Here is an 11,259-nt window from a genome sequence, read left to right as displayed (position 1 = left end):
GACAGGTCATTTATTTGTTCAGAAATCAGATATATATTAATCCACTTCAGTTTCACCACCTGTTCCCAGAGTGCACGTACTGAGCCAGACCCAATTAACTGCTTGTTCAAGATTTTCCTTCCACAGTGTAAAGGTTACAAAACTCAATCATTAGCAACAGCCAATAAACGCCTGAAGCTTCCTGCTGCAAGAGGAAGTTGTTCTGCTCAAAAACAATGACAGGAGTGCCTCCCTAACCTAGAGCTGGAGCACTGTACTTCGTACTGATATGCAGATATGGCCTTTGAACAGTTCATAGCAAGCCTACCCAAGAGGGAAGGATAAAATGAAGATTGTTATAACAATCCCAAGGATAGTTAAGTGGGCAGAATTACTTAAAGTAGTGTCAGACAAGTGGAGCTAGCTTTGGGGTTTTCAATAAGCAGAGTGGGTAAGAGGTTTGTTTACCATCATATTCAAGAGCACACCTGAACATTGTTACTGTTCAGATTGCTTACACTAGTGTTGTTGTGCAGCAGATCAGTTAATCTTCAATGCATTCAGGTTTGGTCCTCTCTAGATTGCATAGCTTGGCCTTCCAGCAGGCATGCATGAACTCCTAGGCCAGTTTAGTGAATAGTAGGGCTAGGGGCCTGATTTCCAAGCTTAGGTTTATCTCCACCATGAATTGCTAAGGGAAGAGCAAACTCAACAATTACAGGCTCAGGTGTGCCCACAGAGAATGACAGACTAAATACCCTATGCATTTTATACCACATTCACTGTAGTACGAGCATGCCGTTGCCAGATGCATGTTTTTGGCTAGATGGACTTCTACTTCCTAGAACTCCAATGGTCTATTCTAGTGTTGTAATCTGAGACTACTTGAATTTCAGTGCCCTAGGGGGTTGCTTCAGCTATTTCTGTCAAGTGGTGTGTCTGTCATTCTCATCAACACAGCTTGATGCTGTGAAACAAGAGGGACACAGAGCAAAAGGAAATGGAGAACTAATCCCCTTTATTGATTGGTCTAAATCCAGAAGTCATGGTCTACTGAAGACATTTTGTGGAAAAAAACCCTGAATTTTAGCATGACGCATGGGTTTTTTCAAGTCTTAAATGTTTTCATATCAGAATCACTAAACATACCAAGATGAAAACATTGTGACAGTGCTGATCAGAAATCAAGAGTTATGAATTTGTAGTAAACTACTTTTGTAAACAGTGATTTACAGACACCTTCCTGTTTGAAACAGGCCAGGTGTAATTCCTTAGTCAAAGGCTACTGGACTTTTTTTTTTTTTTTTTTTAATAATGCTTAGGGGCTCTGGGTGTTATCAAAAATTAAAACTTGGGGAACAACCCTAAAAAAATTGCTTCACAATAAGAAAAACAAAATTAGATGTGCAAATGCCACTCTTATCCTATGCCTCTGAGGGTTATTCCTCAAACAAGGGGCTGCTTAATTACCCTTACTTAGTTCGGATACCTTGCAGCAGCAGTAAAGAGATCACACAGATTTCCCTCCTTTATGTAAATTAGGCTAAAGAACAGATAATGTTCATACAGTACAATTAACCACAGGCTTTGCAGGTACAAGCCTCTATTTGAAACACACTGAGGTTTTTGTTACACTGAGGAAAGGAGAAAAGAACAACTTTGGAATGGCACTCCATTTTTCACTTTCCCAAATTTAAATTCACAATATGGGGAGGCCAACTTATAGCAGTGTCCTTGACGATGAGTTAAGAAAATAAAGTTAAAATCAGGGGGATAGGGACTCCAAACAGAGTTGTTCACTTTACACCTGACATGCTTCAGGGTTTTCACATTTTTAGGAGGACTAAAGATTTTAACACTTCCAGCTGATTTTAACTCTGCAGGATACAGCATTTAAAGACAGCAGCAAAGCAAATCTGCAATACTTACAGCTCATCAAGTTTCCAAGACAGATTGCAAACCAGCAGAGAGGAGTCTAAAGTCTCTTGTTGCTTTCTCTTTCCTACAGTTGGGACAACCTGGGGCTCTCTTCAATAAAGTACAACACACTTTTAAAAGATTTACAGCACAAAGGGCTCTGTACCTCTTCCCATTTGTTAACTAAAGGCAAAGGGCATCACAGACCTATGAACTCCAGGTTACAGCTAACACAATTTTTTTATACCTTCCAGACATAAGGAATTGCAAATACAGGTCTAAAATTAAACCTCCTTCAGTAGGCTGAAAGATTGTGGTAAGTTTGACAACCTCTTCCTGAGACAAATGCTGAATGTGGTCTTGGTTCCAATTGCTGAAGGGACATGCTGCTTAAATGTTTCATTTAATATTTGACTTTGCCACCCACCCATTCAATAGTTTTCTCCCCATATCAATACTTGTCTCCTTGTACCCCAGAGCACTTAAACTCATGGTCCTGGGGCCAGTGCAACCATATAAAAGTGAAACGTGGCAAACAGATTCCAACTGACACGGTGGCCGCACTAATCAGATGCATGTATACATGTACTACAAATATATTACTACAGTAGAGGCCTCTAATTCCAGCAGGCACTGACAGATGACTGATTAAAAAGATCCTCTTCTAGTACCATAAACAATTTTTTTTTAGAGAGAGTCTCTATCAAGTAAAGTTTAGGGGTTGGTTCAATATAAAAAATTAGGTTTCCATGCAAATCATTTCTCTTACTGGACTAGGTTTTAAAATGCATGTTAAAAGACATTTAAAAATTAGAATCAAGTGAGCAATAATCACAGTCTCTTTTTCAAACTGGCTGTCAGAGCCCAGAAAGTTGACTCTCATGTTCCTTGATTACAAAGCTCAGAAGTAGCTTTATTTATTATTATTTTTTAAACTAGAGCAGTGGATATATTTTTCTTGATGGACCCAACAACCCACCCAGAGCCTTTGTTCACTTAAGCAATCTGCTGTGATTTATATGGATATATATGGTAGTAAAATTTGTTTAAAATAGTAGCCTTTTTCAGCTGCATACAATGCAGAAACAGAAAACATTAAAATAGTCTTTTGGGGCACAGTTAAATTACCAGTGTGCATAACAGTGAGGTATGACTCCAGAAGCTGCTTGGTTGGGGTTTTTTGTTATTGTTTTTTCTTTTTAAACTGAACCATAACATACCCATGCAATAATATTTCTGCAGTGTTGCTAAATAAAACTAACCGCACTGAAAATTTACAATGTGGCAGAAATTTAAAAATCAAAGAAATATATCATCTTACCCCAGCAGACCTGACTATGTTAATGTACAGAATTTGTTAAGGGGTCAGTCTTAAAAATCAACATTTTCACAAGAGCTTGAACACCACTGTGTCTAGGGAAAAAATTAAATTGAAGCACACCACCAGTAAGAGGTGGCATTGCATTAACGGGCAATGATGCTATGTCGGCTGGGAGAGTAAGGTATGAAGAGTACTCTACACTTGAGAAAATGCTTTAAAAAAATTACAAAATGACCCCCAAGGTTTATGCAATGATTTGAACGTAAGTACACCAGAGACTATAGCAAGGGAAAAAACACTGCAAAAAGTACTCTCTATTTACAGAAGAATGATTTAAAGACATTATGGTTTTCTTTACAAATAGATGTAGAACAGGAATAGTCCACTTTTTAAAAAGTCTTTACATATTTATCTTTAGTACGTCAACCCTCCTCGATCATGATCCTCCTACACGTGGTCTGTGCAGACGGAATCTTTTCGATTTACTCTCCAAATAACTCCCCATCATTTCTTCGTGTGTGGCCCTTGCTCTCTTGGGAAGTCCCTTTGGGCATAAGTCAAAAATAGAGTTTTTTCGACCCACAAATTAAAAAAACTCTGCATAGTTCAGTCATCACTGTCAGACAGAGTCTCATATTGTGCTGAAAGCAGTGGTGCAGGCTCTCGCTCCCATATCCTGTTCTGTTGGTGAGTGGCTGCTTGGCTCATGGGTGGCGGGGCACATGCAATGGACGTTGGTGGTGTACTGCTGAGCATCCGCATTGTCAAGGGGTTGTAAGGAAACTGAGTTGATCCTAAGTCAAAAAAGTTGAACTCAAATAAGACAGGCATCACTCCAACCAGATCTTCAAGACTTAACTTTGTTTTCACGACATGAATAGACACGTGACAGATCAGAGATGAACACTGGTGTTTTCCACCAAGATTCCAGAACCTAATAATTTTAACACCAGACCCCCGAGAAAGGGAAAGTTAAGTTTACTCCTTAAAATTCCCATTAGTTTATAACAGCCAGGATCACATGTAATTTGTTTACAGGGAGGCCAACTCTTGATTACCATCATCTTAGTTTACGTGTGCAGCTTTAACTCAGAACATTGCAGGAAAAAAAAACCAAGTCATTCACCACATTTCTTTGGCATATGAACCTCATAATATTGGTTTTATAATACACTGGGTTTCAGTTTCAGGGATTACAGTGATCCTTCAAGCTCTGTGGATCAAAAATTTCCCAAAAACAGTTTTCCACTGGTGCCTCTCACTGTACAGTGAAGAGTTGGTTGCAAGGATCAGATTGAAAACAGAAAAAAATTACTTCCTACGTTAAAAAATAATTTCACTCATCTCAGACAACTCAGCTGCTGATAAAGAATATTATAATTTTTGAGAGGACTAATTAAACCACTTGTGGTGTGAATGACCTACTTTGGTGTTAAAATGCCTGGTAGAACATTGTCTTCCCTTGTAAAGAGATGGTTTGCTACTCTGCACATATCTGATTCAAAAAGATCCCTGTTTAATGGATCTGGATACTGTGATGATTTGGCCCAGACACTTAAAATGGGTCTTTCCACATCTAACCTTACCACAGGATTCCAATTCTAGTTATTTTTTAGTAGTATTTCTGGCAACATTTCTCACCTGTTGAAGAAGGCCGGTCTTCCCAGGCCCACACTGGAGTCTGCCTGTGGTAATCTCCTTCTGAATGTACAGATGAGACAGAGGAAGGTCTCTCAGTTCCTAAGTATCCCTGCCCAGGAATAGGAGATTTAGACTTCCTACTATTAGACTTGCCAATTAACTTCTGCTTGCCAACTCCCCCTCCTGAAAATGGAAGTCACAGTAAAAAGATTATTTAAAAAAAAAATAGAATTTAGACTCAATAATAAATTTATAACCAAACTGTCATATAGCAAGCGAAATTGTATAAAGAGATTCCTTTCAGCAAATCAAATCTGGACTTTTTCTCTTGGAGAGTTACCTTTAACCCTCTGGTGGTAGCAGCCTATAGCTTCTGTTTGCTGTTCATGCACCATTGCTGAGAAATCCCCAGAGCCCTGTGCGGATACAAAATTTATGTCCGTGGATATAAAAAGGTATCCGCAGAGCTGCAGGTCTCTACCAGGAACTGCAGCAACAAAAGCAGCAGTATATCAGGCCGCCGCTCCCAGAAGCCAGCGCCCCGTGCCGGCAGGGCCTTCGATGTGGCTGTATTGCCCCCAGCCCTGCCCACTGAGGTGTGCACCAGGCTGACAGGCAGCTGTCCCTGGTCACGCTAGTGTGTGCAAGTGGCTCGCATCCTCCCAGACAGGTTATGCAGACTGCTGCATGGAAGGGACTCCTGTCTGGGAGTGTGCGAGCCGCTTGCACGCACTAGCGCAACCAGGGACAGCTGCCGGTGAGCCTGGTGCTCTTCTCAGCGGGTGGGGTTGGGGGCGGTACAGCCACGCCGGAGAAGCTGCCAGCACAGGGCGCTGGCTCCTGGGAGCGGTGGCCCGACATGCTGCTGCTTTCGCCGTTACAGTTTCTGATAGACCTGCAGCTCTGTGGATACCGATTTATATCTGGGGATATAAATTTTGTATCCGTGCAGGGCTCTAGAAATCCCCACTCCTATCACCAAAGGGTTAATTCTTCAGTGGAGAGGGCCATGTAAAGCATTTCCTTCCCTTTGAAGAGACAGGTTACTTTCACCTAATGCTAGCTACAGGTACCATGCATTAGTCAGCCATTTTGCAAAGGTTTGTGTACACTCTTTAGAGGTGCTGTTCCAGGTAGGCATCTTTCTATACCACAACGCTATGCAGGAGCACGCCCCCTCCCCCTCATTCCATCCTTGCCTACCCTAGCCCCCCATGTTTTCAGAAAAGAAACATTGGCTAAGACTCTGGAGTACCAGCACTGCTTCTTTGAACTGGAGGGGACATTGCTGAAGAATGAGGCACCTGTCCCCAACCCAAGGGGTGAACATGTCACCTCTATAGCACTGTCAGGGAGCATGGATGTCTCAGTTTTCATGATTTCAAGCTCTCTTAACTACTTCAATTACACCCCACAATTACTACCCGACTCAAGGCCTTGCAATTCTGAGGAGCTGCAAGATGATTTCTCACCTGAATTGGGTGATGGATTAGCTTCCTCTCTACGGGCCTCGCTATTAGCTGAGACTGCAGGGTTGGAACTACCAGGTGCTATCCCCATAGGCTGGGACATTACAACTCCATGATCCTCCCCTTTGTCATCAAAGCTGCCCATCAGTGCCTTCCTAATAATGTCTTCCAGACCCAGATTACTGGCAGGATCTGCAAAGGAATGACCCCTAGAACTGACTGCACCTGGGAGAAGAAGAAATTGTGAGGGGAAGGATGGGAGGGGAGGACAAAATACACCTCAAAAGAATTATAACAGAGACAAGGGAGAAGATTTTAAAGGGACAGAGGAGGAAGAAAAAAACAAAACAAAAAACAAAGATGAGCAGTTTATGCTAAGCTTCATGCACCAAGCAGCTCACAATGGCTACAATTTAGACATGCCAGCAGCAAACATTAAAGAGCCATGTCAATTATGTCAGACTCCTGTTTGCATGAGGATAAGATACTTACATGTGTATTAAAAACTAAGAGCCAAGGCAGTTAAGGATGCCAATTTTGACAGAATATTAATCAAAACCGACAATTATTAAAATATATTGGTCATAAAAGGAGACCACCCAGAAAACAGGATTTTTCTCATGATGAAACATAAAAATTCTATGTTGTGACAATTATTTTACAAGTTAAATACAGAACACTGGGCGAATATCGATCTTCACAACCTCTCCCCCCTCATCAAGGGAAATCAATATTTTAAAGATGGGGAAAGAGAGGTAGAGTGGTAACGTGACTTGCCCAAAGTCAGAGAGGGAGTTTGTGGCACAGCTTGGATTACTACCTCCAATTGCCTCTACAAGTGACAAGTTCTGAACTACACAGTGATTAGGCAGGAGACTGGAGAAGTGTTTAATAGTTACTAATAAACGAGGAGTACTTTAGGACAATTTCTTACTTGATGTGAAGCTACCCAGAGAACTTAATGTAAATACAGCAAATACTTTAATAGCTCAGTTTCTTCCTTCTATTTAAATAAAAAGTTTATGAAAATTCAGAAAATAAATTTAGCTATGAACTGTTTTAGTAGAGAACTTTGTTGCAAGTGTTCACAATTTTGATTAAATGAGATGCTAAGGAAAAGATATTTGCATGATTATGACATCAGTGCAAGAAAATTACAAGCCAAACTCTAGTACAAATTAAATTTCTGCCTTAAATTGCACTTTAGACATACATTCAAATTCCCTTTTATATTCATTTTGCTTTTCCCTAGTGTATTGAAACAGGAATTTCCACATTTAGGGCTCTACTGGCTTATTTCTGCATTCCCCCCCCCCCCCCCCTCTTATTTCAGAGTTTCTCAATACACCTATTAAAAAGTATTACAATCAGCAAATTCTGTTACAAGAACTGTTTCAGAAAGATTTACCTGAGGTAGTGACTGCTGGCAAATTAAATATTTCAGTTCCTGGCTGAGCAGTTGCTGCAATTAAAACACAACATTTAAGTTTGTTGTATATTACTGATAAGCTCTACACACGTACTAATGTGTATGAGTATTTGAAGAGTCTTCTCTCATTAATCTGCAACTTTATCTGCTTTGACTTCACCTTTGGGTTTTAGTGCTGTGAATATGCACCATAGGTTGCTCAGTAAAGTAAAACTATGTGTAGAGGTCCATCTTTAATGTTGGTCCATAAGCACAACCTCAGACACAATCTGTCTGTTAGCTTTCCTTTCCCTTAAAAATACTCTTTCAGACACTAGATTGACCTTTGAAGGTTTTCCTGGTCTCGGAGGTCTTTAAAATGCTTAAAAAAAAAAGCTGCTGTGTTTATTTTCCTGGTTGAACATACATTTTGGTGAACGTATCATATGAATTTTGATGCCACATATGTATTTACTTACGACCATTTAGAACTACTTTGAAATGGCTGGAAAAATTAATTCAAATTACTGGATTTATAACACAAACATTATGTAATATCTTTAATAATCTGAGATTGCAGATTATTGACCTGATACTGACATGAAGCAAACAGATAATCAGCTAATGACAGTAGTGGATAGTATATTAGCATTCTAAAAGTCTAGATGAAAGTTTAGCTGAAATGTATTAGTGCAACGCAGCAGGATCTATCACACATACCCACCAAGGGCTATTAAAAGACAATGACAAATGTTCTCACAGAATGAGACAACATGGGCTTAACATATGTCTAACACCACCAATAATGGCAGCATCACTGACCCTACTTATGTAAATAAGAGATTTTTGTAAAGGCGAGGACACCCAAATCCACAGCCCTTCCATCAGTTCTAAGAGCAATGTTTATAAGACATTCCAAAACAATGAGGTAGATTTCTGTGAAACAAAAATTATCTTCTTGCTCATTGCAAGCATATTCCACTTTTAGCAAAGAGGTGCGCTCTAACCACGAGCATTAAAGGGTTAGGAGCCAAATTAAATTCTCTTTACTGCTAACTGAAATCCCCATTTTGCTGGAATAAGTTTATTCAGGAAAGTACAATATGGTGCTAGTAACATGTTCCACCATATTGATATCGGCTTCCAAAACTATATGCAACTTATTTGTGGTTTAGAGGTTGCCGTACTGACACTCATAATTACAAGAGCAAACAACAACAAAAAGGAGTCTTTGAAGCCCCTCTGGCAGCATGACCACCTCTTCAGCAGAAAACACGTATGCAAGCTTATGTTTACATATCTTATACATCAAATGGAAAACCCAATAATTCATACATGGATAAGAGTGCAGGTTTTCGCCCAATGTTTCCTGGCTCCAAAATAAAATGCTTGCCCTTAGTTTACAGAAGATGTTTCCCTCTCGCAAACAAAATATTAACCTTGTAATTGTAAAATAAACTCCTACATACAAGAGCAAAATATATATGGCAAAACTTCCAAGTGTTTGGTAGTAATGTTTTTAAACATAACATTAAATAAAATGAAAAGTATTTGAAACAGGACTGGGTTAGGCGTTGCATTACTGCCATCCGAGGATACCCTACGTTAGAAAATGCAATGAGAAAGTGAAGTCCCACTTACCCATGTCAGAGTCACCTCCACCAGAGGAGTTCAACTTACGAAATATCTCCTGTTTCTTGGATTTCACCATTGGAGAGGTGTTCTCAAGCTTGGTGAAAAATGAAGGCAGGTAACTTATACTCCCCGGAGAGCGAGAGTCAGTCCTGCTGAGACCAACATGTGTCAAAGATGAACTACACATCAACATGCATTGCTTTAAAAATCTTCCCATCACTTCTAAACTCTGGCATGAGTTTACACCAGGGGCCCAAATTCAACATATTTTATAACCCCCCATCAGCAATTTTATACAGAATAGCTATATACCCCATAGAGCTATACACTCAACTACTGTCTCCATTACCTTAGGGACACCCAAACTTTGCCCAAGTGAGTGCCAGACTGATGACTTGCCAAGAGCATAATCACTACCACCACCTCAATGCATTTGATCTGTATATCTTAAAGCAATTGACAATGGAGGTAAGTATCAATATTTCTATTATACTAACAGAGAATCTGAAGCATAAAGTGGGTAAGTGACACACACAAGGTCAATGCCAGAGTCAGGAACAGAACTCAAGGCTCCCGACTCTTAGTCCTGTGCCCTAGCCACTCAACCAGGTTGCCTCTGAAAGTTAAGAGGAGATTCAATTTTCCAAGAATTTTCATCACTCTGGGGGCTAAACCAGTTGATTCTTTAAAAACACATTGGTTGCAATGAGAAACCCAAAGATTATGAAAGGTGGTTTGCACATATGGAGTCTTTCACCCATGCTTCTCAAAGTGCTTTACATACAGTGAATTTAAACATCTCTTGGAAGTAGGTAGGTACACACCCATCTGTAAATAGGGTAGGCAGAGTGGCTAAGTGACTTGCCCACAGTAGCAGAATCAGGAGCAGAATTTACAAGTCTTGACTCCTACTACCCTGCTCTTGCCATTAGACAATAGTGCCTCACTTCAGAGATCAGAGCTGCTGCTGACCACTCAGAGATACAGGTTAAGATATAGTAAGTTCAGTTTTTAGACATACCTCTGTTCAGCAGGCTCATTTCTTTGGGAAAGCAATAGAATATTGTCTTGTTTCTCATGTACAACTGGGACCTGAGGCGGTGAGATTGGCTCATAGGGTTCTGAAGAGACATGACTTCTCTCTGGGGACTTCCCAGGTCTAAATTTTTAATACAAAGGAGAGGTACTTTTCAGATGTGTAACAAGAACAATTAAAAACAAACTCCAGTAATCAAAGATCAAGTCTATTGCTTATATATCATTTAAGTCTATGGTATCCTTTGGGATGAAAGATATTACAGAAACACAAGACTTCAGACTATCCACATAAATGATTAATTTCTATGAGCTCTACGTGTTTATGTCTCTTCCTTCCCTCAAAGCTTGGAGATCTAGTATAAATGTGGAGATGGCTATAATCTACAATGCAGCACCAGTGAGTATTTTTCATTTTCCTTACTACACTGTTAGAAAGTTAAGCCATATGTTCCTTCTATTTGTTGAAGAAAGTAGACATAAAATGTAAGTTGCCTTCGGACAGCTAAGAAAGGTTGAAGGATAAACCTACTTCAAATCAATTAAGCCTAATCCACTGTTAATTTTTATTGGCTACTTATGCAGACATTGGTTGAATTTACAGTCAAACCAAAAAGCCACCACTTCACCTTGCTCTGGATTTGTCAGAGAGATTTTCAGGAGACACTCTGGCACTTGGCCGTTGATGGTGAACAGACTGTGACTGCGACTCGGGGCTGTAGCGGTTTGAAGCCTTTGCCCGAGTAGGAGTAGCAGCTGAAGCAGGAGCAGAGTTCTGGAATGTACTAGTCGGAGGCTGCAGGGATGCCTGTGAGGCCGCTTGGTTTCTAGCAAAGTCTTGTGTAATAATTTGC

The 11,259-nt window shown here is 40.1% G+C and overlaps 1 protein-coding gene across 8 annotated transcripts in view; it reads right to left on the bottom strand.

The window, feature by feature from the left end:
* Nucleotides 1-3,436: 3,436 nt before the first annotated feature.
* Nucleotides 3,437-11,259, bottom strand: part of NCOR1 (nuclear receptor corepressor 1) — a 105,157-nt gene continuing 97,334 nt past the window's right edge. For 6 of the 8 annotated variants that reach the window (XM_024218481.2, XM_024218484.2, XM_029912518.1 and 3 more), the window contains 7 exons: nucleotides 11,035-11,258; nucleotides 10,392-10,529; nucleotides 9,377-9,519; nucleotides 7,736-7,789; nucleotides 6,331-6,552; nucleotides 4,859-5,041; nucleotides 3,437-4,011 (listed from right to left, as the gene is read on the bottom strand). In XM_024218481.2, the coding sequence (XP_024074249.1) occupies nucleotides 3,824-4,011; nucleotides 4,859-5,041; nucleotides 6,331-6,552; nucleotides 7,736-7,789; nucleotides 9,377-9,519; nucleotides 10,392-10,529; nucleotides 11,035-11,258 (1,152 nt within the window). In that variant the 3' untranslated portion in view covers nucleotides 3,437-3,823. Of the gene's footprint in view, nucleotides 4,012-4,858; nucleotides 5,042-6,330; nucleotides 6,553-7,735; nucleotides 7,790-9,376; nucleotides 9,523-10,391; nucleotides 10,530-11,034; nucleotide 11,259 lie in introns of all 8 variants that reach the window. The other 2 variants (XM_029912517.1, XM_024218483.2) reach the window with 1 other exon arrangement.

Source organism: Terrapene carolina, unplaced genomic scaffold (assembly GCF_002925995.2).
Source record: "Terrapene carolina triunguis isolate 2854851 unplaced genomic scaffold, T_m_triunguis-2.0 Scaffold231, whole genome shotgun sequence".
Taxonomy (NCBI): domain Eukaryota; kingdom Metazoa; phylum Chordata; order Testudines; family Emydidae; genus Terrapene; species Terrapene triunguis.
This window is presented reverse-complemented; position numbering and strand designations above follow the sequence as displayed.